A 23,704-nucleotide genomic window follows, 5' to 3' on the forward strand; every position below is an offset into this window, starting at 1 on the left:
CGCTTGCACATGACATTTATCAACACATTTTTCAACAGTTGAAACTAGATTAGGCGGAAACTCGCAGAAGCGAGAAGGGAATATCATCCTGTCCAATGTATGAGTAGGATATGTGTCTATACAGGTGAGTTTGCTAACTACAATTCAACTGATGCGGGAGGCTCAGCCTGTGACCACATTTCCATATTTACCAAAATGTACCTATATCAAAATTTACTTAATGCAGCCCTAGGTATTTATTTTTGGTTTGTATGCAGTTGGCTGTGACAAATGCCTGATAAAAAAGGTTGCCCAAGTAGGAGTGTCTAACCAAGTTTGGTATATTTTATTTACTATATGCTAAGTAGTCCAACTAAAGCGATTTTAGCCACGTCTGGGTCTTAATCATCTTATTCTTATGCTTTCAGAATTGACTTGAGCTATGAGTTGTTGGTTGGTGCCCGTATTTCCTCCCGCAGTAAAGATTTGGGGGCATATTATCAAGCCCCAGCGATAATTATCACTCAGTGCGCTTAGTTCGCTTTTAATTATCGCCGGTTATCGCTGGAATATATTGCCAAGATAGCGTTGTATTATCAACGCTTAGCGCTATGGCGATAGATCGGTGTTCCATGGAAAACGGCGATAAGCTTGATGATAGGCTCCGTGGCCTTAGCCCCACAATCCACCCCCCCATGTTAGGTATGCCTTAGTCAGGAATTTAACAGATGCTAAATTCCTGAGTTAAGGCAGAGTTAGCGCAATTTAAATTATCGCTACGCCTCGTTGTTAATATCGCGAAGGGGATATTTTCCTATGTTGTTTTCACAGCCACACCTACTTTGCATCTCATTATCGATGCAATGCGAGGCGTGTGAAAAACGGGAGCTAAGTTAAGGGAACACACACTAGCGTGTCCTTGTAAATAATGGAATATAATTATCACTGCTTTGCACCTGAAAAACGGACGCTAAAGCGGCAATAATTGTATCGCCGGCCCTTGGTAATATGCTCCGTAGTACCATAATTGCATCAGCCCAGCGTGATGGACAACTGTCTGACACAGCAGGCAGAACTTCACACTAACTTGTACCTGGTCTGTAGTAAGAGGCAAATTAAAAGTATTTCTGAAACGATTGCAATGCTTTATATCTCTCTCTTGCAGCTAGATACCCAGGTCTTTGTATGATGAATTGATATACAACGGGTGCTCTTTTAGGTAACCTTTTCCTTTCTTTTTCATTTTTCAAGATTCAGGTAAAAACCTCATGGGTTTATACAAGACGATGGTCATTTCAGAAAGTAAAAGAAAGGGAAATACTTAGTAAATGAAGGAAACACCCTAATCGACCTCAAAGTATAACTCTGCAAGAAGAATAACATGAGCTTTATCTCTGCATAAATCTGATGAAAGAACTTAGGGGGTCATTAGGATGGCGGACGGACATGCGTCCGTCCGCCACCCCCGAGGTAGAGGGACCGTCCGCATGGGCAGCGGCGGTCCCTCCATGCAAATTAGGATGTGACCGCCACCCTGGCGGTCACATCCCGTATCTTTAACCTTGCGGCGGGTGCTGCTGGAAGCAGCACCCGCCGCAAGGTTAAAAATGCATGTATTGCATTTACATGCACAAAGCGGCAGGCACCGCGGGGTGCCTGCCGCTTTGTTCATGTAAATGCAGGGGGGTACCATAGGTACCCCCCACGTTCACCCCCCACCCCTGACACCCTGGGGGCCCGCAACGGGCCCCAAAACTGAAAAGACCACATGCTTTTCCACGGCGGAAAAGCCGCAGTGGAAAAGCATGTTTCCTGCCCCATCCTAATATGGCTGGCGGTGTCTGATAGACATCGCCCCCATATTAGAGCTTTTCCGCCACAGTCGGAAGGCGACTGCGGCGGAAAAGCGGCCAACGGTTTCCCCGACCCCCCAGCCATCCTAATCTGGCGGGGGGTCTTTGGAGGCACTGCTGCAGTGATTCTGCATCCTCCGGGCCGGAGGATGCAGAATCACCGCAATCCTAATCGGCCCCTTAGTGCAGATCTGTAAACAGACTAACATGGAGGCTGCTCTTTATGCAAGTGCGAAAAGACAAAACGAGTCTAAGTATAGATCAATAAACAGACTAGTGCTGGGACTGCTCAATTAGGAAGCCTAAAACAAATGGTCATTTCCAAAATAACACTGCGTTTATAATGTTTCAGGGTACAGAACCCTCCCTTATTTTATGGGATGATATGACATAAAATGCTTGGACTAGCAATGTTACCATCACAGAAACCAGTAATTATTCTGGTAACCATGATTCTTGAGAAAATTCCTTCTGTCGCCCATCACAGTAGGGGATTTCCTTCCTCTCTGCGGATTATGAATCTAAATGTCAGGTCGATCCTGAAACATCAGCAGAACGTGTACGATCTGATTGAGAATGAAGCCCCGGATATCTTTGCCATAACTGAAACATGGCTTCAGGAAGCTGACTCTGCCATTCCCAATCTAGTATGCCCCCCTGGCTATTCTATGTACACCTCGAATAGATTATCTAGAGGGGGGGAAATAGCTCTTATAGTGAGGTCCAGCTTTCCCTGTGTGTGGAACGGTCTCAAGATTGCTGGCTGTGAAAGTGCCTCTTTCAAAGTCTCTGTCAGCCCAGAATTTACACTCTCTGGGATGGTGGTGTATCGTCCGCCGGGCAGTGACGTGGTGTTCAGAAATACCTTTCCGGATATTGTCGGCACCTTGATCACTGACTGCGCCAATTTTTCCATTCTGGGTGATTTAAATCTGCACTTCGACACACTTTCCAGTCTGACAACTCGTAGCATTTCTTTGGACTTAGAGGCTTTTCAACTCTCCCAGCTGGTCTCCCAGCCTACTCATTCTGGGGGGCATATTCTTGACCCTTTCTTCACCAATTTGGCAGAGGCTAAAGTCACGACGATCACTCCTGTAGAATGGTCTGACCATTTTCTGGTGTCCATCTGTTGTCCCGTATCAGCTACCACTTCCACTTCTTCAGCTAGACGGGTACCCAGGAGACCCTGGAACAAACTCAGGTTGGAAGACTTCGATCGTCTTCTGTTAGTGGAGCCCCTGGGCCCATTGAACAACGTAGAGGAGGGGTATGACCTCTTTTGCTCTTGGCTCACTAGGGCTCTGGACGCTCTGATACCTATTGTATCGACTAAGATCAATCTTCGTGACTCGAGTCCCTGGTATGATGGCGCTCTGCGCGCCTTGAAGGGAGACTGTAGACGGGCGGAGAGGGCTTGGCGGAAGACATATGGGGCTGAGTTAAAAGCTGCATATGCCGCGTCCGTCAAGCTCTATCATCGGGCCATATGTCGTGCTCCAGCGGCCTTCTATGCCGAAGAATTCCGGAACAGCACCAACCCGTCGAAGGCCATCTTTAAGGCGGTCAAAGATCTTATGGCAAAGCGGATTACCTCTACGGCGGGGAGCTCTGTCGCACACTGCGAATCCCTTGCTTCCTATTTCTTGGGAAAAGTCCAAGCTATTTATTGGACATTCCCTAGCATTGGGACCGCGTTGGGAAGCTCCAATGAGACACCTCGTCAGATCACCCTGCTCTCATTCCCCCCTCTTACCTCGGATGGGTTTGATAAACTTGCTTTGCAAGTTAAATCTGGGTCTCCATCTGATCCAGTGAGACCTGCTCTCTTTCGAGATCAGACCTTTATGGGATGCCCTGTTGTACGTTCCCTTGTCAACCTCTCCCTGGAGTCGGGGGTAGTTCCAACTAGATGGAAGCAGGCGGTGGTGTCCCCGATTATTAAAAAACCCTCCTTGGACCCGTCTAAGCCGGAAAGTTTTTGTCCCATCTCGCTGCTACCCTGGCCAGCAAAGCTGACAGAGGCCCATGTCAATCTGGCCCTGTCAGAACATCTAGCCCGGACCAACGCCCTCGATCCCACACAAAATGGCTTCCGTGCTGGCCACAGCACGGTGACCGCCCTTCTTGTGATGGTGGAACATCTCCGTGCGAGGTTGGATGCTGGTCAGACGGCGGCGCTGATTTTGTTAGACCTCAGCGCCGCCTTCGACACTGGATCTCACAGCATCCTCCTGCATCGGCTCAAGGAGATTGGCATCGGTGGCCAGGCGCTGCAATGGTTCCGCTCCTTCCTGGACAACCGTTCCTTCTGCGTTGCCATTCCTCCCTTCAAGTCCAGGTCCCAGCCTCTGGCCATGGGGGTTCCGCAGGGGTCCTCGCTGAGTCCCACGTTGTTCAATCTTTACGTGAGACCGCTGGCTGATGTCGCGAGGCAGTGGGGCCTAACTCTGGTCTCATATGCCGATGACACACAGCTGGCGGTTACTCTCAGCGGGGATGCGGAACAAGATGCCCCCAGGTTTCAGTCTGGACTGAAGGCGGTGGCTAGCTGGTTGACAGGAAACTGTCTCCAGCTTAATGCCACGAAAACGGAGGTAATGGTTGTCGGGAAGGGAGTAGAGCTATGGGGCGATCAGTGGTGGCCTTCTGAGCTGGGCCCCACTCCGACCCCGGTGTCGGAGGTGAAAAATCTAGGGGTCTGGTTGGACGCTGGCCTTACCTTTGTAGGGCATACCAAAAAAACCGCAGCCTGTTGCTTTGGACTGTTAAGAGGTTTAAGACCAGTTCTTAAATTCTTTGACACCCCAACCAGACAGCTTGTAGTCCAGGCAACTATCATCTCACGCCTGGACTACGCTAGCTCTCTTCTGGCTGGGGCCAACCAGGCTGAGTTAACGCGTCTACAGTGGGTTCAAAACGCTGCGGCTAGAGCCATTGTTGGCCTACCCAGATTTTGCCCGGTGGCGAATGTCCTCCGCTCCCTGCATTGGCTCCCTGTTAGGAAGCGTATTCTTTTTAAGGTCCTTTGTCTGACCTTCAAAATCCTAAGAGGTATTGGCCCTGAAATTTTGTCCAACTGTATCTCTTTTTATGTTCCCACCCGTAACTTTCGATCCCAAGGCCAGGCCCTTGCTGTTGTCCCCAGATTCAGACTCAGCCGGATGGGGGGTCGTTCTTTCAGGGTGAAAGCTGCACTAATTTGGAACACCCTCCCAGTTGAAATCCGTCTGCTTGAGGACCTGTTGTCTTTTCGGAGAGCCATTAAAACATTCTTGTTTTAGCTATCCCTTTTAGGTCTTATCTTTTCCTATTGTGTTATGTTTCTCCTTGTCTCTGCGCCGGGACGCTCCTTGGCTGGAGTCGCTGTGCGCATAACAAATTAATATAACATAACATAACATAACATCTACTTCCTAATGCTTTTCCTAACTTAGGGCCTCATTAGGATGGCGGTGAATCCGCATCCTCAGGGACGGTGGAAGCCACCGCCGGCCCGGAGGATGCAGATTCACCGCCGCGGCCACATAAAACACCCTCCGCCAGATTAGGATGGCGGTGGGATTGCGGTGGGACCAGTGATGGACGGCAGGTCTGTCTTGCGGGCCCCCAGGGTGAAGGGGCGGTGGGGGTGCATATGGGGGGTACCTATGGTGTGCCTGCTGCTTTATGCATGCAAATGCAATGCATGCATTTTTAACATTGCGGCGGGCGCCGCTTGAAGCAGCACCCGCCGCAATGTTAAGGATACAGGATGTGACCGCCAGCGTGGCGGTCACATCCTAATTTGCATGGAGGGACCGCCGCTGCCCATGCGGACGATCCCTCTACCTCGTGGGTGGCGGACGTCCGCCATCCTAATGACCCCCTTATTAGGGAAACAAATTGACACTTTATGTAACACAGAAATACAATGGCTTTTTCAGCTAATGAATGACTTACACAGGACATCGGTAGGCAACCTTGGAAAGTTACAAAGTAAAGGAACATCCTGAGCATTGCTTCCTGGAGAGAACTCAAATATTACATTTGCTGTTTCTCCAGACGCCACAGATGAGGCTTCATTTTCAATGTTGTTCCTGAGATGGAGAAAAAGAAGTAAACAGACAACGAGAGAAAGGCTTGCTAATGGCAAATAAATGTGCATCATTATTCTGCAAATACAATTAGCTGCCATTGCTCTAAAAAGTAGGATTTGCAATTGAAAAGTAGACAATATTAGTACTACTTTTGGTATGGAAAAATAAAAAACAAAGAAATGGAAAATATGAATGAATGTTAGTTTGTAGTGCTCACAATTACCCAGAAAAAGGTGTTCATGAGTTAAAATTCATGTTGTTGCTTCTGCATGATGTCCTGATGAAGGAAAACAAATGTCCCCTACTGCTCTCCTCCTCACCTCTCTTATGTATTGTCTCCATTCTAGGCATCTCAGCCATCTTGTTTGAGACGCGCCTCGGCTGCCTGGAGGAGCGGATCCCACCTGAGACGCAGAACTTCATCGACTCCATCGCCCGCATGATGCGGAACTCTATCTTCACCATGCTGCTGCCCACCTGGACCCGAGACATCCTGCCCTTCTGGAAACGCTATCTGGAGAGCTGGGACACCATCTTTGCATTTGGTAAGTCGCAAGCTGCAAGCTATGTGGATACAAAAGGGAAGGAGATTGGCTTGGGTCCATGGAGGAAGTACAAGAAAGCAAAGAAAATATCCACTATACAAGCTGCTAAGATGGTGGTGTGAGTTAAACGCTTCCTATTGCCATCGATAGTGATCGATGGTGATCCCCGACCGTGACATTCAGCAGAGTCAGGGCAGTCAACTTAGACCTAGTATTGCACGCTATCGAAAAGTGCATTGTTATTAAATAGTTGAAGTGCCTGTTCCAGAAACCTCTGGGTTGGTTTCAGAGCCTAGTGTGGTCAGTTCAGCATTTTAGTCTTTTGAGGAAGATAAAGTTGTCACCAATGAATGGATAACAGCATTTATTTATGGGCCTCAAGATGATACAGGTGATAACATACATTTTATACTATATAATTTGTACTTCATTTAATTTGACAAGGCAAAGCAGTTCTTCCTATATATTATAAATGGATGAAGTTATAAACTAGCTTTATAGTATAATGTGCCGCTCGCTTCCACAGACATGGGATGCTCTTGATGTATTAGTAATCCAGTGCATTTATTATTTAACCAAAGGCAAATTTATCTAAGATCCCTATTACTTGTGACTTCTGTATTGTATGCAATGTTTACATTGCTTTTAAAGGTCAGAGTTTCTGCTATTCATATGGCGTATTGGTGCTGAGGGTTTGTCTCTGTCAGCAGGGCGCCATGTGCTAGTATGAGGCTTCCGCTTGGCTAGAGCCCCCAGGGGAGTTGGGTATTGCAACCTTCCTCAACTCCCATGTAAGACAGCTCAGTGCATCATGTGCCATGTAGTTCTGAATTTCCCTAAGGTAGGCCCGTAAAGTCCTTGGGACTTCGAAGGGTTTCGAAGACAACATGAACAGTTATAACCAACCCTGATGTGTTTAATTTCTTACTAGGTAAACAAATGGCAATTTTAACAGATAGCGCCGTTCCATTTCTAAGAGCTTCCCGACTGGTTTCAACCAATCACAGGGTAGCACGCATAACCGTGGGTGAAGAGAAAAAGACCTAAGATGAAGCTTGCCAACTAGGTGGTGAGGGTTTTAGGTTGATAAGAAAATCATACTACGTTAAGACTCCACTTGTTGTAGGCTCTATAGAGAATTGCAAAGACCCAGATGCAGATAGATAGACAGACATGACAGGCCTTACTATACCAATGCCAATGTATCAATTTCACAACAGTTGGTACCTCCAGAATCCAAAGACAACCCTCCCTATGAGCTGTCACACACGTACCAGGTGAACCACCTAAGACGATAAGGCGTGGAATGGCCACAGACTGGACTATCATTTGACACAACCTTAGAGCTGTGCCCAGGTAAGACCTGATGACACCTCCGAATATCATACTGTCATTGTGAGGGCAGCAGCCGCCACAAAGGTACCCTACATTAGAAGAGGAAGAGAACGGCTTCCTTAGAAGCTGAAGAGGTCACCCAAGTTATACTAGTGTTGAAGACTTTATTGAAGTGTTTCATTGATAACTGTTAGGACCTAGTGAAGGCTAGCGTAGTGCTTCCTGACCCTCTGCTGGGAAAAGGCTGCTGGTGCAGAGAACAGGCCGCTCCACGCCTGATAACGAAAGTAAGAAGATCGGTGAGGCTGAGAAACGATTAGCAGTTTAAACTAAGCGATGAATGAGGATTTTATGGGGAAAGGTGTTGAAGGCCGTAGACCGATCTAATAATATGAGGGCAGCCGTGCCGTTATTGTCTAAAATGTGCTTCATCCTTTATGGTCGCCATAAGGAGTAACGGTTCCGTACTATGAGCTGTTCTTGAGTAACATTTTGTGGCAGCCATGAGATTATTAGCGTCCAAAAATCTGTTAAATTGAGAGAAGATATGTGATTCCAACATCTTAGCCAAGGCTGGCAATGAGGTTCTGGGCCTGAAATTGGCAGTAATTGACAGATCTGCATTAGGTTTTTTTTTTTTTAATTGGGAATTACCATGGCCAGTTTCCAAGCAGCTGGACCCGATGCAGACTCAACTGACGATCTAATAAGGTCTAAAGAAAGGACACTATAGGAGGAGCACCAAGTTTTAAAATGTGAGGCGGGCCTGCATCATTGCGTGACCCCAAGGATCATTCATTCAGTGATTTCAGCATTTCCTGGTCTGAAATACGATAACGTTATCTCAGGTGCGGGTCTTCACTGACAGTGCTACGATGGAAAGGTGCCATCATAGGATCTTCAAGAGAGGTTGGTACAGTCATAATCGTGTCTTTAAAATAGTGTCAGAGAATCACAGGTAGTGTGGGAATGATTAACTTTTTGTGTGGCTGCGGCCAGAGTCTACAATCCAAAATACTGCCTTGCCAGAGCGCTTAGCTGATGCAATCTTAGTTGCGCAATAGGCTGATTTGGCCGGTCTAATCTCTGAGTGGTATATATGTATTCTGCTCATGTAGTTTCCTCCACCCGTGCTCTCGTTCCCTTTCACCCTTCTTCTTCTCCCCATCCATCCATGTCCTCTATGTTGATTTCATCCCACTGTGTTGCTTTCCGTCACCTAGACCCTCTATGTTGCTCCCCTCATACCGCCCTAAATGTTGCTTCCTCCCACCCAGGCTCTTCGTCTCACCCCGGCCCTCCAGCTCACTTCCCTCCTCTCCCTAGTCCTCTGTGCTGCTTTCTCTGTTTTGCGCTACTTTGAATCTGTACATTAAAAAAATGTTCGCGTCATTTTGTAGACGTATGTATGCGTGGTGCCCTCCTCTACAAAATAATTGCTGTGATTACGTTGCCATAGCACCTTTCTTTTACTTTGTCTTTTTAGCCATGCTGCACAGCATCAGGGATTTGATACAGCAAGGCTATAAAACACTGCAACGCAGTAGGACCGAAAGGCGAGACCTACTGGCTAAGTCAATGCTTGTTTTATCTAGCAATCTTGCATTCATGACACTAAGGGCCTCATTTATGGGTTTTTGCCATAGGGCCCACAGGCGGCCTTGCCTCTGTTCTGCCCGATGGCAAAAGAAAAGGGCAGGGATGTGCCGTATCTGTTAGATACAGTGCATTCTTCTCTTTCTCCCCTGCGCCGGTGCAAAATGGGCTGCTGTGCCCCCACGCAGGCACCTTTGCACCAAGACCTGACACCAGAATGGAAATACCCATGTCAATCCAAGGAATGCCGCTTATGTGGAGGAGGGGACAAGTCTTTTCTACACTTACTATACATCTGCCCCTCCCTGGCGGTCCTCTGGGAAGCCTTTAGGAAGGAACAAATAAGGTCATGTAGAGCAGCCGTCATCCAATACCTTGGAGGACTATCAACCCAACTGTCCTGTAGAGCCACAACAAAATTCCTGAAAACCGCAGCAACTGAACTGGAAAAAAAAGGAAAACTAACCAAACAAGTTTTAGCAATACCTGTCTAGAAACTCACTTATGGTATCGTCTGTATGTTTTATACTTATCTGTTTTTATTTCAAAATGTACATTTCATGTATGGTGGTTTTCCACCCTTTTATGATTTTTTTATGAAATCAAATAAAAGTATTTATTCATTCATTCAAGGGGGCCTGTGTTGCGTGGATTATTTTTGAGCAGGAAGTTAAACCTTGCACAAACACAATCGCAGAGGCTTTTTCCTCTTTCTAAGTGTGCTGCAGAATGCAGCATGCATAGAAAGAGGAGAAAAACAAGGAGAAATGAAGATAAAGGGGATTAAAGCTGTGGCACTACCTCTGATTTAATATTTCTCGTAAATCTAGGGCAGTGTAAAAAAAACATGAATATACCTAGACACGCCACCAGCAACACCCATGGATCGTCCCTTTCACGCAGTTTTCTGTATGAAAGGGGCACATATTTATAAGGCCATGAAAAGCCACGTAATTGGGCTTTACATGGCCTTATAAATATGCCAGTGGCATTCTGTTGGCGCAATAGTGCCGGTAGGGCCACATAAATGAGGCCCTAAGTTTCGAATCAGCCAGGTGCTGAATCTGAGTATACTGAGTTCCAGGGTGAAGATTAGTATGTGATGTGTAGGTAGTTGTTCCATAAGAGTGAGCTTGGATGACAAGAGGAAGTTAAGAGCTTCTTGGAATGGGAGCTGAGGATCTAATAAAGAACTCAGCAGGCTTGTAAGAGGCACTCTGTATGGTTGTTCCCTGATCAGAGGATGAGCCCGGATACATGTTTGTATGCCTTCACAGAGATCCTAGGGCCATGTCTTAAACAAAGGGGTTGTTTGAGGCACACCATGTTCCATGTACCCTTCCGTGCTTGCTGGTCGTAGTGTGACACACAGTTCATAGTTTTCAATAGGCATGGGGTGCTCCCTATAGATATATCCTGTGGACATTGGCACAGGACATGGCATCTGTCATGAATTGAGACAGCTACACCTGCTGAAAATAATTTCTGGCAAAAGCATTTGAGCTTCTTGCAATGAACCTAGAGGCTGGGCTGGCGAACCACCCCCCTCACCACTAGGGGGGCGTTGTTAGCCCCCCTTCGGAAACAGACATTTATCTCCTTGGAGGTGTACTCCTTCCACCCTCTGTCTATTTTTAATGCCGATTGCAAAATCCTAGGTAAGGTATTGGCTAATTGTGTGCTCAGGTTGTTGAAAGATTTGGTAGATCCTGCTCAATTTGGATTTGTGCTTTCTAGGAGCCCTGTGCAGACACATTTGAGGGTCTTTCAGGTTGGCGACGCTATAGGGACTAATAATGGCATCTCAGTGGATCAATGGTAGGTGGAAAAGAGGTGAGGGTGCTAGGTCCCTACACCACTGAATTCGGGGAGACTCTGAACACCAGAGAAACGGTTACTGATATAGAGCTCATCTCTGCTGCCAAAAAACAGCAAAATAATAGTTTCCTCCTACTTCACCATCACAGCCGTCAAAGACTCACCGGTGCCGACAACAGGGGAACTCAGCATGGCGAACTGAGCATCATCCTCTGCACCCAAGAACTTAATATGAAAACGTCTGGATTGCTGATGTGCAGCGTACTATAAACTTCTGTGAATTGTGAAAAAAATAATTTAAATTACTACATGTGTGCTTCATGTCCTGGATGGCAAAGCTTCTAGAATGGCCTGTGCTAGGCTTTTACCTTAGAAATGGGGCAAACTTATGGTCACAAAGAGAAAACAGTCTGTCCCCTAAACTGATGCTGTTTGTTCCCATTTAGTACTCTCTCTTTCTTTGTGTACTTCCTTTGCTCCTATCCCCTCTCCCCTTGCCTGCTACACCGCCTAGCCCCCTGCCCTTTTGTGCCCTTTGACTAAGCACTCCTTCACCCCTTGTTGGGAAAGATCCAATATTTATACTCTGGAGTCCCAGCTGAGAGAGTCCACTGCGCCAAGGGAGCCACTCACAGCCGAGGTATGGTATGGCACCCCTTGCCAAAGCACTCCCTCTCCCCTTTTTGGGGAAGGATCCAGTATGTAGGCCATGGAATCTCAGAGACCCCTCTGAGAGAATCCACTGCGTATAGGGAGCCTCTTTCTACAGAGATGGGGAAATGATACCACTTCCCCTGGGATCATAGTTTATCAGACTTGGACGCAGCTTTGACTCGTCTACTGGTTTGTGTCCCGTTACCCTCCCCCTCCTCTTTCCATGCTGTGTCTCTCACCCTCCCCTCCTATTTCCCTCCTCCGTTCTCTACTTCCCCTTCTCCTACCCCTCCTCCCCTGAATCTCTCCCCTTGCCTGCTTTTTCCCTTTCGTATATGTCTGCCTTGTTTGTCTCGACCTTACATGTAACTATGTTTGCCAGGCTCTAATAACTGTGTAACCTGCAACTATGGTCTGATACTCATGTAAAGCTCCCTGATATCTCCGGATCTAGCCAGCGCTATATAAAACCTCTAATATAAATGGATATGGAGAAAGCCTTTGACTCATTAGACTGCAATATCTTTTTGCAGTCTTACACACAATGAGGTGTGGAACATCAATAATCACAGGGATCAGTCGGCTGTTTATGTGCTGAGCCAGCTGCCACGGTTAAGACCGGCAAGGTCATCTCCGTGCAGATACGGGTAATGAGAGGCATGTGCCAGGGCTGCCCCCAATTTCTCCTGTGTTCCCTCTGGTGATGGAATCATTCAAAGCACCGTTCAGACTGATGCCCCACTGCAAGGGGTGATTGTGGGCGGAGCAAATCATTCTATCCCCCTCTACACAAATATGTTTTACTTTATCTTTAGGCTGCAGGGTCCCACCAACCCTACAACCTTTGAGCCCTCAGAAATGAAGGTACTGTATTGGGGTTTTATATTAATTATGCTGAAGCCTGCTTGTTTCTGTTGAAGGATACTTGAAGCAGAGCTATTGATAGTCCACCTCAACTACCTCTGAAAAGGGATAGCACAGTCTTTAAATATTTGGGAGTCAGAAAGTATCCCTGGTGCCCAGATTTAATAGAAGGCAATTTTATGAGGTCTCTCTCCAATCTCGAATAGTACAGCATCTATGACTTGCTGGTGAAAGCTGCCATTATCAATTATGAGAATGATTGACACAGCTAAATTGGTTATTGTACTGCATTTCCTTTATCTGTTTGCCACAATACTGGTGTGCCTTCAGCCAGCTTTTTTATGGAACTTGACACACTCCTGAGAGTTCTACTATGGAATGCCTGAAGACGGAAACTCACCCTGGGAAGACTTCAATGTTGCATTGAGGAGGGTGAGTTACTTGTCCCAAACTTTGAGAACTACTATCTAGCTGCCCGATTGCCATCTGTGGCTCACTGGTTGGTGGACTGTGCTCTGTTGGAGACAGCACAGGTCTGAGAGACCCGTAGAGCCGAGCTGCTCCTTGCTATGGTGACCACTGCCTCTTCTCACACCTTGACGGGTAACATCCTCTAACAGTTGCCTGTTCGATGTTGACACAGAGTTTTGTGTAAGACTAACATGGGCTAACATGAAGGTGGCCTTTATCCCAGTCTACCACTGTGGAGTATTCCCAAACTCAGCAAAGTAGTCTTGTTCATTAATAGAGTGCAGGCAGGCATTTTGGACTAGGCAACCTGTATGATGATCGTGCTTACTTCTCCATAAAAACTTTTTGGATGGAATTTCCCATGGAATTTCCCATTCCAGTGTAGTAAATACCCCAATTGATTGTGGTGGTCAGAATTGTCACGGTCATTTGGCTGCAGCTCCCTCCGCCATAAGCAGTGTTCGTGGAAGGCCATCACTACATTGTGTGCAACTTTGACACCAATGACCAAATCAGATTTTTTGACGATCTAAAATCTAGTTGGGAGATTGGCCTTAATACGGAAATCCCAGAGTAGAAGTTGATTGAGAAACAGTGAGCAACCCAAAATACCCTTGAGGGCTTGGGTGATTAAATGAAAGGGTAAAAGTGCCGTCAAGGGAGTTTGTTTGAATGACAATTAGTAGTTTGAACTGACTTAATAGGATGAGTTAATGATCCTTTTGTGAAATTAATTCATCAAAAATTAAATAATTAATTACATATAGTCATTGATCAAAAACACATATACAGAACATGAATAACAAACACAAAGGTGTATTGGAAAAAAGAATTTATCAAATAGTAAAAAGGTCGATAATTTCATATACAGATAAAGTTAATTCAAAGATAATTAGGTCTGCAGGTATATGAAAGATACATTAACAAGTGACTCAACAGAACCTAAATACACCTATCCAAAATCAATATAGATATAAATGGGACAGAAGGTGGATGAGGTGTAGGTCGACGTTTCGGTCTCCTAAATACAACTATCTGTGGCGTTATCATCAGGGGTCACGAGAGTTAAACGAATTTAAGGGAGAATCTGGACACAACAACAGGGTCAGTTGAAGTCGTGAAGAGTTTTCTATGAAAGATACGATTACTCTAATGTCTCCCTGTACATCACTAGCGGCAATACGGGCAGCGAGCAGAATGCAAAAAGCGCTAATACTTAAAGAGTCCCACTGCAGTGGCTCCTGAATCTAGACTGATGGGAAAGTGCTGGGTATAGATGGCTTGCACAGACCAGGTGTGAGCGCCCTTCCTGTTATCCCTTCTTACTGCTGGTAGACACCTTACTTTACTTATGGGTAGATGGATCATTATGGGCCTCAATCTTACATTACATTACTGGCACACCTTGGTAAGACACCTCTTCAACAGTTCTCGTAGCTGGTGTCTGTCCTACTAGTTTAGGTACACACCCCTGCAGTACTTTATATGCATTTAATTGCTCTGGTTGTCTTCAATCTCCTTTTCCCTTCCATCTCAATCAATCAATTTTAAAGCATGGCAAATCACCCACGAGGGTTTTGAGACACTGGGCAAGTATTATCTGCTGCGTGGTGCTGTGATAATTCAAACAACCAGGTCTTGAGTTGCTTCCTGAAGAGCTGGAGCGAAGGTGCAGTCATCTATGCCTTGATTGCCATGTGCAAGAATGAGTGTCCTGTTGGTTCGGCGAATCTGTGGGGTAAGGAGAGTGAGACGGAGGTGGATTGGTAGTGTCTGGTTGGTTGGTGGATAGTCAAATATTTGTTGATGTATGAAGGACCTTTGTTGTGCAAGGCCTTGTACATGTGGGTCAGCATCTTAAACTGGTATCTCTTCTGAATCAGGAGCTAGTCTAGTTTATTGAAATGGGGTGTGATGTTGGTCCTTCTAAGGAGGTTGAGGATGAGCCTTGCTGCTGAGTTTTGTATCACCGGATGTTTCTGCATGAGGCGTACCGTGGATTGTGATTCCATACTTCAGTCTGCTTGTGATGAGGTCCTACGTAAGGGTTCTTCTGGTATTGGCTGGGAGCCACTTGTAAGTTTTTGGAGCATGCAAAGGGTGTGGAAGCAGGTGGAAGAGATTGCGTTGACTTGTTTCTTCATAGATAGTTTGCCATCCCAGATGATGCCGAGGTTGCAGGCATGGTCTGTCAGGGTGGGCGGAGAACCGAGTTCCACGGGCTACCATGTGCTGTTCCATGGCGAGGTGTTGATCCCAAAGATAAGGACTTCCGTCTTCTCCTTGTTGAGTATTAGACAAGGTGTCTTTCATCCAGCCCAAGATGTTCCTCATGCATCTATGGAAGTTGACTTTGGTGGTGGAGGGATCTTCTGACAGTGAAAGGATGAGCTGGGTGTCGTTGGCGTCAGAGATGATGTTGATTCTGTGTGATCTGATGATGTCTGCAAGGGGGTAATGTAGGTGTTGAAGATGGTGGGGCTGAGGGATGATCCTTGGGGAACTCTGCAGATGTTCCTCCAGGGCTCTAAAGTGAACAGTGGGAGGCAGATCCTCTAGATTCTGCCAGTGATGTACAAGGTGATCCCTCTGAGGGCGTCTCCCTGGATCCATATGTGGTAAAGTCTGTTGATCAGGATGTGGTGGGAGACTATGGCGGGTAGGTCTAGGAGGATGAGGGTATGCATTTCTCCACAGTCAAGGAGGGCTCTGATGTCTCCGGTTGCTGCGATCAGGGCTGTCTCTGTGCTGTGGTTAGCTCTAAATCTAGACTGGGTGGGGTCCAGGTAGTTGTAGTCTTCTTGGTATTGGGTCAGTTGTTGGTTGATCGCTTTCTCGCGGTCTTTTGCTGGGTAAGGGAGTAGAGAGAGGGGCCGGTGGTTCTTAGGTTCGGTTGGATCAGCTGATGGTTTCTCCAGGAGGTGTCAAACGTAGGCGTGTTTCCAGTCATCTAGGAAGGTGGCCGCAGTAATTGAGGTGTTCAGGACCTTTCTGAGCTTGTTGCTGATTGACTTGCTTCTGAGGTTGAAGATGTGTCAGGGGCATGGGTCTGTGGGTGCTCCAAAGTATATATCTAGTTCATGATGGAGACTGTTTCTTGTGTGGTGAGAGGGTTCCAGTGGGTAAACAGATATTCGGGGATTGAGTTTGTAGTTGTGAACTGGTTGACGCTATCAGTGGTGGAGGGTTGGTGTTTGAAGTTTTTGTAGCTGGCTGAGAACGTGTGGAAAAAGTCAGTGAGGTTGTTTCTCTTATCGGGCCCCCAAATTTTGGAACACTCTTCCTTTGGAACTGCATTTGGCCTCCAGCAAACTTATATTCCGCAAGGGCCCGGAAGACATGGCTATATAACAATTAGCCCTGCTGGGTGCTGGCTAACACAACCTTTTAGCTCCTATCTGACTGTTCTACCAATGGGAGGCCTCCTGGTAGCTACGCACTATACAAGACCAATAGAATGGAATAAGTTGTCGCATAGTTCCTGGAAGGGAGTAATGTTGTTCTCGGGGGCTGTGGGATTGCAGAACTACTTCACGAAGGTGAAGAGTTCTTTGCTGTGGTTTGTGCTGGCTGCAATGCGGTCTGCCAGCATGTTTCTTTCAAGAAGCGGTGGGATTGGTTGAGTGCAGTCCTGAAGGCATTGCGGTCTTCCATTTTTTAGTTGATGCTCCACTTCTTTTCAGTTGCCTACAGTTGCATTTGGGCGTGTGCAGTTGTTTGGTGAACCAGCTAGCTCTTTTGGCCAGGTCTTTGACTGTCTTAGCTGGGGCGATGGTGTTGGCGTATTCTGTGACCCACTGGGAGCAGTTTTTTGCTGCTTGTTCTTGGTCGTGTGTGGAGTGTGGGAGGTAGAAGTGGAGGTCATTGTTCCACTGATCTTTTTTCTGGTCTCTGCATGTGGATCTGGGGGTATATTGTCGGAGTAGGTGCGTCCTGCGACGGTGAAGTGGCCACTGTAGTGGTCGGTCCTGGTGAGTTTAGTGGCGTGGTTGTATCTGACACGGTCGCTGGAGGTTAAGATGAGGTCAAGTGTGTGTCCCGTGATGTGGGAGGGGTCAGAGACAACCTGCTTGAAGCTAATTTTGCTCATGCCTTCCAGAAGGTTGGTGGTGTTGGCTTTCCCTGGGGTCGTCAAGGTGGAAATTGAGGTCCCCATGGAAGATGTAGTGTGTCTCGTTGATTGCTAGTGGGGAGGTGATGTCGAGGATGTTGTTGCAGAAACTGGGGAGGGGGGTGGTCCTAGAGGTCTGTGGGTAAGTGTGCCTCTGATGGTGGTTTTCCCATCTGTGTGGAGTTCAAATTCGTCTGTTCCATAATTGGGGTCGGGTCAGCTGGGGATGTAGTGCAGCAGATAGTGTCCTTATCGATGATGGCAATTCCACCTCTGTGCTTGTTGGTTCAGTCTTGGTGTGTTATCTTGTAGCCGGTGGGGAGGCTGGGTGTGGCTGGTTTCTGTGAGGAAGATGATGTCTAGAGTGAGGGATGTGATAGACCTACTGACCATGCTATGAGTAGGATGGAGTTGTGTTGTGGTGGTCTCTGTCAACATGGTTAATGCGGTCATGTTTGCAGTGTCTCTGGTGTTGTTGACGGCTTTAGTGCTGAAGGTGAGGTGGTAAGGTCGGCAGGAGAATGGTCCTTTGGTGGTATGCAGAGATGTGCACCAGCAGTGGGTGTTTGTCCGTCTAAGGTCCAGGGCTCCGAGGTCTGTGGCGGTGTAACTTAGTGGGGAGGAAGATCCCAGGGCTCTGGAGTGGGGTACAGTCCAGGCATGGAAGGGCGAAAACAGGCTGGCCTTAGGTGTGCCAGCAGTGCAAAAGTGCAGCGGCCCCCATAAATAGTCCTGGGAGGTGGGAGGGGTTGGCAGGGAGGTGGGAGGGGTTTGCAGGGAGGTGGGAGGACAGGAGCAGCAAAAGGTAGAAGAAATGGCATCCACAACAAAAAATTTTTTTTTAAATAGCTGATTTGACAACAGTGAAATACAACGAATCAGAAATTAAGGCAGAAAACATAACTACAAAAATGGCAAAACACGGAAACAATGACAGCCAAAAACAACCGCAGTCCCCATCAAACCAGGGGCTCTGGGGCCTGCGGTCCAGGACCTTCGTCAGAGAGCCAGGCAGAAAATGATTGTCAGCAGGGCAGTAGCAAACTGGACCACAAGTTCCTTGTGTTGTTGAACCTGAAATACCTTGAAAAAACAGGAGACAAGCGCTGTTTGGCAAAACAGGAACAACTCGTTTAATTAAACAGTGCAGCTGGGAGAACAGACACAAGCTTAGGGTCTGAGAACTGCCTCAACTTACAATCGATCTGACATTGGTTTTCATACAATTCATTGAATCCCATAAAACAGTTCGGGTGATCTTTTTTGGTAAGAAATGTGAACCAAGGATACGTTAATTAATGTATTGGATGACGAATCCGGGTGAGCTTCTGCCTTGCAAGGACGTAGATCAGCCAGTGGATTACATGTCCAGATGTCCAGCATGGGAAGCGTGTGATCACTAAGTGTACTGTGTGTGCTCTGTCCTGATTGGCTATGTGTTCCTAACTCTATACATCTGACTTTATGGTGTTTTGGGAACGTGTGTAACCCTCAGGCCATGTGTGCTTTGTTGGAACCAATCTCCCTGGACCATTGTAGTGTCACTGCTCCCATCTATGAAATTGATATGGGGTTTCCTGTTAGTGTGTTTGTCTGCCAGCTACGTGCTACTCCACCTGTGACCTGTCAATCAGTGACCTCGGGCCTGGGTCTTAGTGCCTGCCTAGCTACGTATTTCTGAGTCGGGGTTGACATGGAGTTCGTAATTGGTCGAATTTGTCAACACAGATGCAACTTAATTTTTATACATGAATGTATCATTATTCATATTTATATCAACTTTTTCTATAGTAACACTAGTATTATATCATTCAATAGATATCCTGTTACACAAATGCCGGTTCACCGCCAGGGTGAACTCAAACATCAAAGAGGCGACCCAGAGGTTTTTTTTTACAGACCTTCAAATACCCTAAGGGTGTTTTGCTTATAAACAGGGATGGGTTCAATGGGGTCTACTAGTTAAAGATAAAAAATACCTAAAGGACAGACGGGTGCCTTTATATGGTTAAAATACAAAGGTTGTTTGTTTAAAGAGGATAAAGTGTCCTTTTACACTAATGTGGGTTGAAATGTTTCAGCCCCTGTGGTTAGGCCTTTTTGAGGCGGGGCTTTCATCAGAACCTTAGAAAATGCCCAGTTTCGTTTTATCCACTTATTAGTTGTCCTATCCTTACCGGTCAGGGTTGTGTAAGACAACATAAAACATAGGACACACAACTTATAAACATGCCTATGTTTGACAAGCCTGTATTAATGCCCTTGTTGGTATATTATTCCCCGATAGGGCAAAAAGGGGCACACCCCTAAAGGCACGCTCACTGCAAGGGTACTGTGTGCTGGCAGGTTGAAAATCTGCGCACATATAGGTACAATGTGCCTCATGCTTTACAATGGAAGTAGTCCCCAGTCAGGCCAATACACATAATACCCAATCAGATAACATGATGGTATAGAGGAAATGCTCCCAGGTTCCTCCCATGAGACCTACAAATGATAGAAATGTCTGAAAAGCTTCCATGGAAACCATATTCTGGTTACAATTTGAAATGTAAAAACACCAAAATTGGTCAATATTGGTTAGATATACACTCCAGAGCTCTTCTCATGCACACACACATTTCTTCTTATATGAGATCTAAAACAGCATCATTGATGCCATCACTCATGTGACACAGCATGACATTACAAGTAGATGAAAGGTTGTGGTTCAGCACACAACCAGCACATGTCCCATCAGACATTCCATAGAGATGAACAGGTGAGTCCTCAGGCTTTACCTGGAAATCCTGCTGCGAATTCATTGCATAGTACTACAGTCTACATTTACAGTGTCTTGTGGTGGTGCCCAGGACAAAGAAAAGGACCTTGTGGCAGGCAGCCATTCCTGCAGTACCCTCCTGCGCGTGCCTTTATGTGCCCTGGGGGAGTGGGATGGAGCACAGCCATTGGTCATGTGTTGTTCTCTGTAACCCTGCTAGAAATGCTAGCTGGACTGGGCCTTAATCAACAGTAATTCATGTTTGATATTATGCAATACAATAGATGCGCATTTGGTATGTTTCAATTAATCAGGATTTATAAAGTGCATCTGATCACCCATTAGGGTATCCAGCTGCTTGCGGACCCCAGTGGCTCAGTCAAACAACCAGGTCTTGAGAGCCATTCCGAATTCCAGAAATACGGTGATGGTCTGGAAGTCGTGGGGAGACTGTTCCAGGTCAATCAATCAATCAATCAATCAATCAATCAATCAATCAATCAGGGATTTTTGAAGCGTTCTTCTCACCCATGAGGGCTCAAGGTGCTGGGGGGGAGGTCATGCTGCTCTGATTCAGCCGAAGAGCCAGGTCTTGAGGCTCTTCTGAAGGCGTGCAGAGTGGGGGAACATCTGATGTTGAGCAGGAGCTTGTTCCAGGTCTTTGTTGTGATGTAGGAGTAGGCTCTTCCACCCGCTCTGCTCTGGCTCTGTGGATGTGCAGGGTTTCGGCGAGGGTAAGGTCGGTAGAGCGAAGGATTCTCTTGGGTGCGTGGAAGGAGACTCTTTCGTTGAGGTATTGGGGTCCGGTGTTGTGGAGGGATTTGTAGGCGACTGATTAGGTTGAATGTTACTCTCTTCTTGACGAGGAGCCAGTGGAGGTCTCATAGGTGCTGGGTTATGTGGTCATGTCGTGGGATGCTGAGGACTAGTCTGGCAGCGGTGTTCTGGTCGGTCTGGAGTTTTCAGAGCAGGGATTTGTTGAATCCAGTCTGCTGGTTATGAGTGTCATGGGTGATGGTCTTTCTGGATTCAGGGGGGATCCATTTGAAGGTCTTGGTGTGACATGGGAGAGGGAGAGTCTTCCACTTCTGCTTCGGTAGATGCGGGGAGTATGGGTAAGTGAAAGGGAGGCAGAGCGTAGGCTTATCAATGTTTTTTCTGTTTAAGTTTATTGATAGTGATGCATGGAACACACATACATAGCACTATGAATTGTTTCAAACAAGAAATAAAACATAAAAAATGCGGCATTCAGAAAAAGGTACAGTAATGCATACATGCACAGTAATCGATGGACAGTGAAATGTGGTTACATGTGCCGATAATATGCTGTTATACAGCCATTGTATGTCTCAGAGTTAGATTCTGCAGCAGTGGCCTGCGAGTTAAGATAGTTTGATAACGGTTCCCAAATGTCCTTGGGTCGACATGTAGCGGGCAAGGATATAAGGCCAAAGTTTCACGACAATACACCAAGTCTTTTATCCATAGTGTGGTTGAAGTGCGGATTCGACTCTCTCAACACATTGCCACCCTGCGCTTAGCTAGTAATAGCGCTATTTTGATAAATCTGCACAGCACCCCTCGCAGGGATGGAAACAGACCCAGCAAACACACCTGTGGGGAGCACTCTAGGGCAAGGTTGGTCATATCATGTAATATGGTGATCCCAGCTTTCCAAAACTCCGCCACCGCACCACATTCCCACTCCAGATGCCAGAAGTACGCACCCATGGACATTGCATCGCTTACACCTATCATGGTCTCTAAGTCCACATTTATGGTGCTTGTAGGGTGTGTGGTAGACTTGATGCAAGTACTTGAAGTGGATTATGCGCAGATTGCTGTTAGATGTGAGTGCTTTGGTGAGCTGGCAACAATATTCCCAATCTTGTAGTGTAAGTGGTGGGTCTAGCTTCTTATTCCAGTGCTCCAAACTCTTACTGTGCGGGAGTGGGGTGTCATCCCATGCAGCTCAGTATAGATTAGTCACTAACTTGTGTTTTGTCTTGCTGGCAAGCAGAGCATCTAGGGGCAGTGTTGGAGGCTCCGCCGGGAACGTGGGGTAGTGCACCTGTAGTTCCTTCCTAAGTCTGTGAATAGTGAAGACAAAGAGAGGTGTTTGGTTTTGGATATAATTGAGATCTGTTGGTTGCATAAAGCTGCAGTCTGGAAACAGAACCATGCATGTCATCAATGCCGGTGAGGGTTAGAGTTCACATAGCGCCCGTCTCCTGTGTGACCGAGATCAGAGCATGATGTGCCAACAGAATAAGTGGAGTGTACAGCGGGAGCTTGCCCGCTCTACTGCCCAGTGTCTGCCAAGCAACGATAGTGGTGTCAATGGTGTTGATTTCTGAGCGGGGAGTACCTCTGCGTGTGTGGGTAAGTATAGAACTTAAAGAGACCAGGTGAGCGTTGCCATCTTCCACAGCCACTTGCAGTATGTAATTGTGGGTACGGTACCAGTAGTATGCATACTGAGCCTGCGAGGAGTGGTAGTACAGGTGTAAGTCAGGGACACTAAAACCGCCCCTATCATAATCCAAAATAAAGGTCGACAGGCTCACTCACGCCTGTTTACCAGCCCAAATCAACTTAATTAGGAGCGTACGAATCGTTTTGAACAACGTGGTGGGCAGCGTTATGGGGATATTATTAAAAAGATAAAGGAATTTGGGTAGAACGACCATTTTCAAGTGCCATGCGGTCGGCAAGTGACAACGGCAGGCGAATCCACTTATCTACTTGCTGTTCTAGCTTCGTGCAAGCAGTGCCATAGTTTTCTCGAATCACAACATCTGGGTTGCGATGGATTCCAGCACATGAGGAGCGGTAGATACAGTGAGTGGTACAACGAGTGACTTAGACCAGTTAATTGTGAGCCCAGAGAAACGGCCAAAGCGGATATATTCTCTAAGCAACGTGGATAGAAAAGTCTGTGGCTCCCTTACAAACAGCAGCATATCGTCTGCATACAGCGAGATGCTCACAGGGCGGTGAGCGAATTGCAGCGCTGTCGCTCTATGCCGCTGCTGGGTAATACAAACGAGTGGTTCTAACATTAGTGGAAAGAGGAGCGGCGAAAGGGGGCAGCCTTGCCTCGTCCCTCTGCGAATGGGAATGGGGTCTGAGGTGAAACCTTCAATACGAATCCTTGCCGAAGGGGCGACGTATAACAGTCTTATCCAATTAGTAAAAATGTGTCGGAAAACCCATCCATCTAAGGATACTAAAAAAATAACTCCACTCTATGGAGTCGAAGGCTTTGGCAGCATTGAGCATCACAGCCGCAGCGTAAAGATCGGGATTTAGAATGTGGTACATTGCAAACGGCATACGAAGGTTGTGTGACGTGGAACTCTCAGGTATAAAGCCGGACTGGTTCGGTAACACTAGAAGGGGCATTAATGGTGTGAGTCTAGTAGCCAGTATCCTTGCCAAGAGTTTTGCATCTGTGTTTATGAGGGATAGCGGGCGATAGGAATCACACCGATTAGGTGGTTTATCTTTTTTGAGCAGAGCAATAATAAGGGCCTCACGGAGTGTCGCAGGGAGCGAGCCGGCATCATATGCCTCAGCATACATTTCAAGGAGGTAGGGTGTCAATTCCTCTGCAAACTCCTTATAGAACTCGC

At 46.8% G+C, this 23,704-nt stretch overlaps 1 protein-coding gene across 1 annotated transcript in view; it reads left to right on the forward strand.

Annotated features, from left to right (window-relative positions):
* The window catches only part of LOC147663830 (sterol 26-hydroxylase, mitochondrial-like), a 258,274-nt gene that overhangs the window by 183,745 nt on the left and 50,825 nt on the right, over window positions 1-23,704 (forward strand). The window contains exon 4 of the mRNA XM_086950175.1: window positions 6,259-6,456. Coding sequence (XP_086806301.1) covers window positions 6,259-6,456 — 198 coding nt within the window. The remainder of the gene's footprint in view (window positions 1-6,258; window positions 6,457-23,704) is intronic.

The sequence above is a fragment of the Lissotriton vulgaris genome, unplaced genomic scaffold, assembly GCF_964263255.1.
Source record: "Lissotriton vulgaris unplaced genomic scaffold, aLisVul1.2 SCAFFOLD_1899, whole genome shotgun sequence".
NCBI classification, from domain to species: domain Eukaryota; kingdom Metazoa; phylum Chordata; class Amphibia; order Caudata; family Salamandridae; genus Lissotriton; species Lissotriton vulgaris.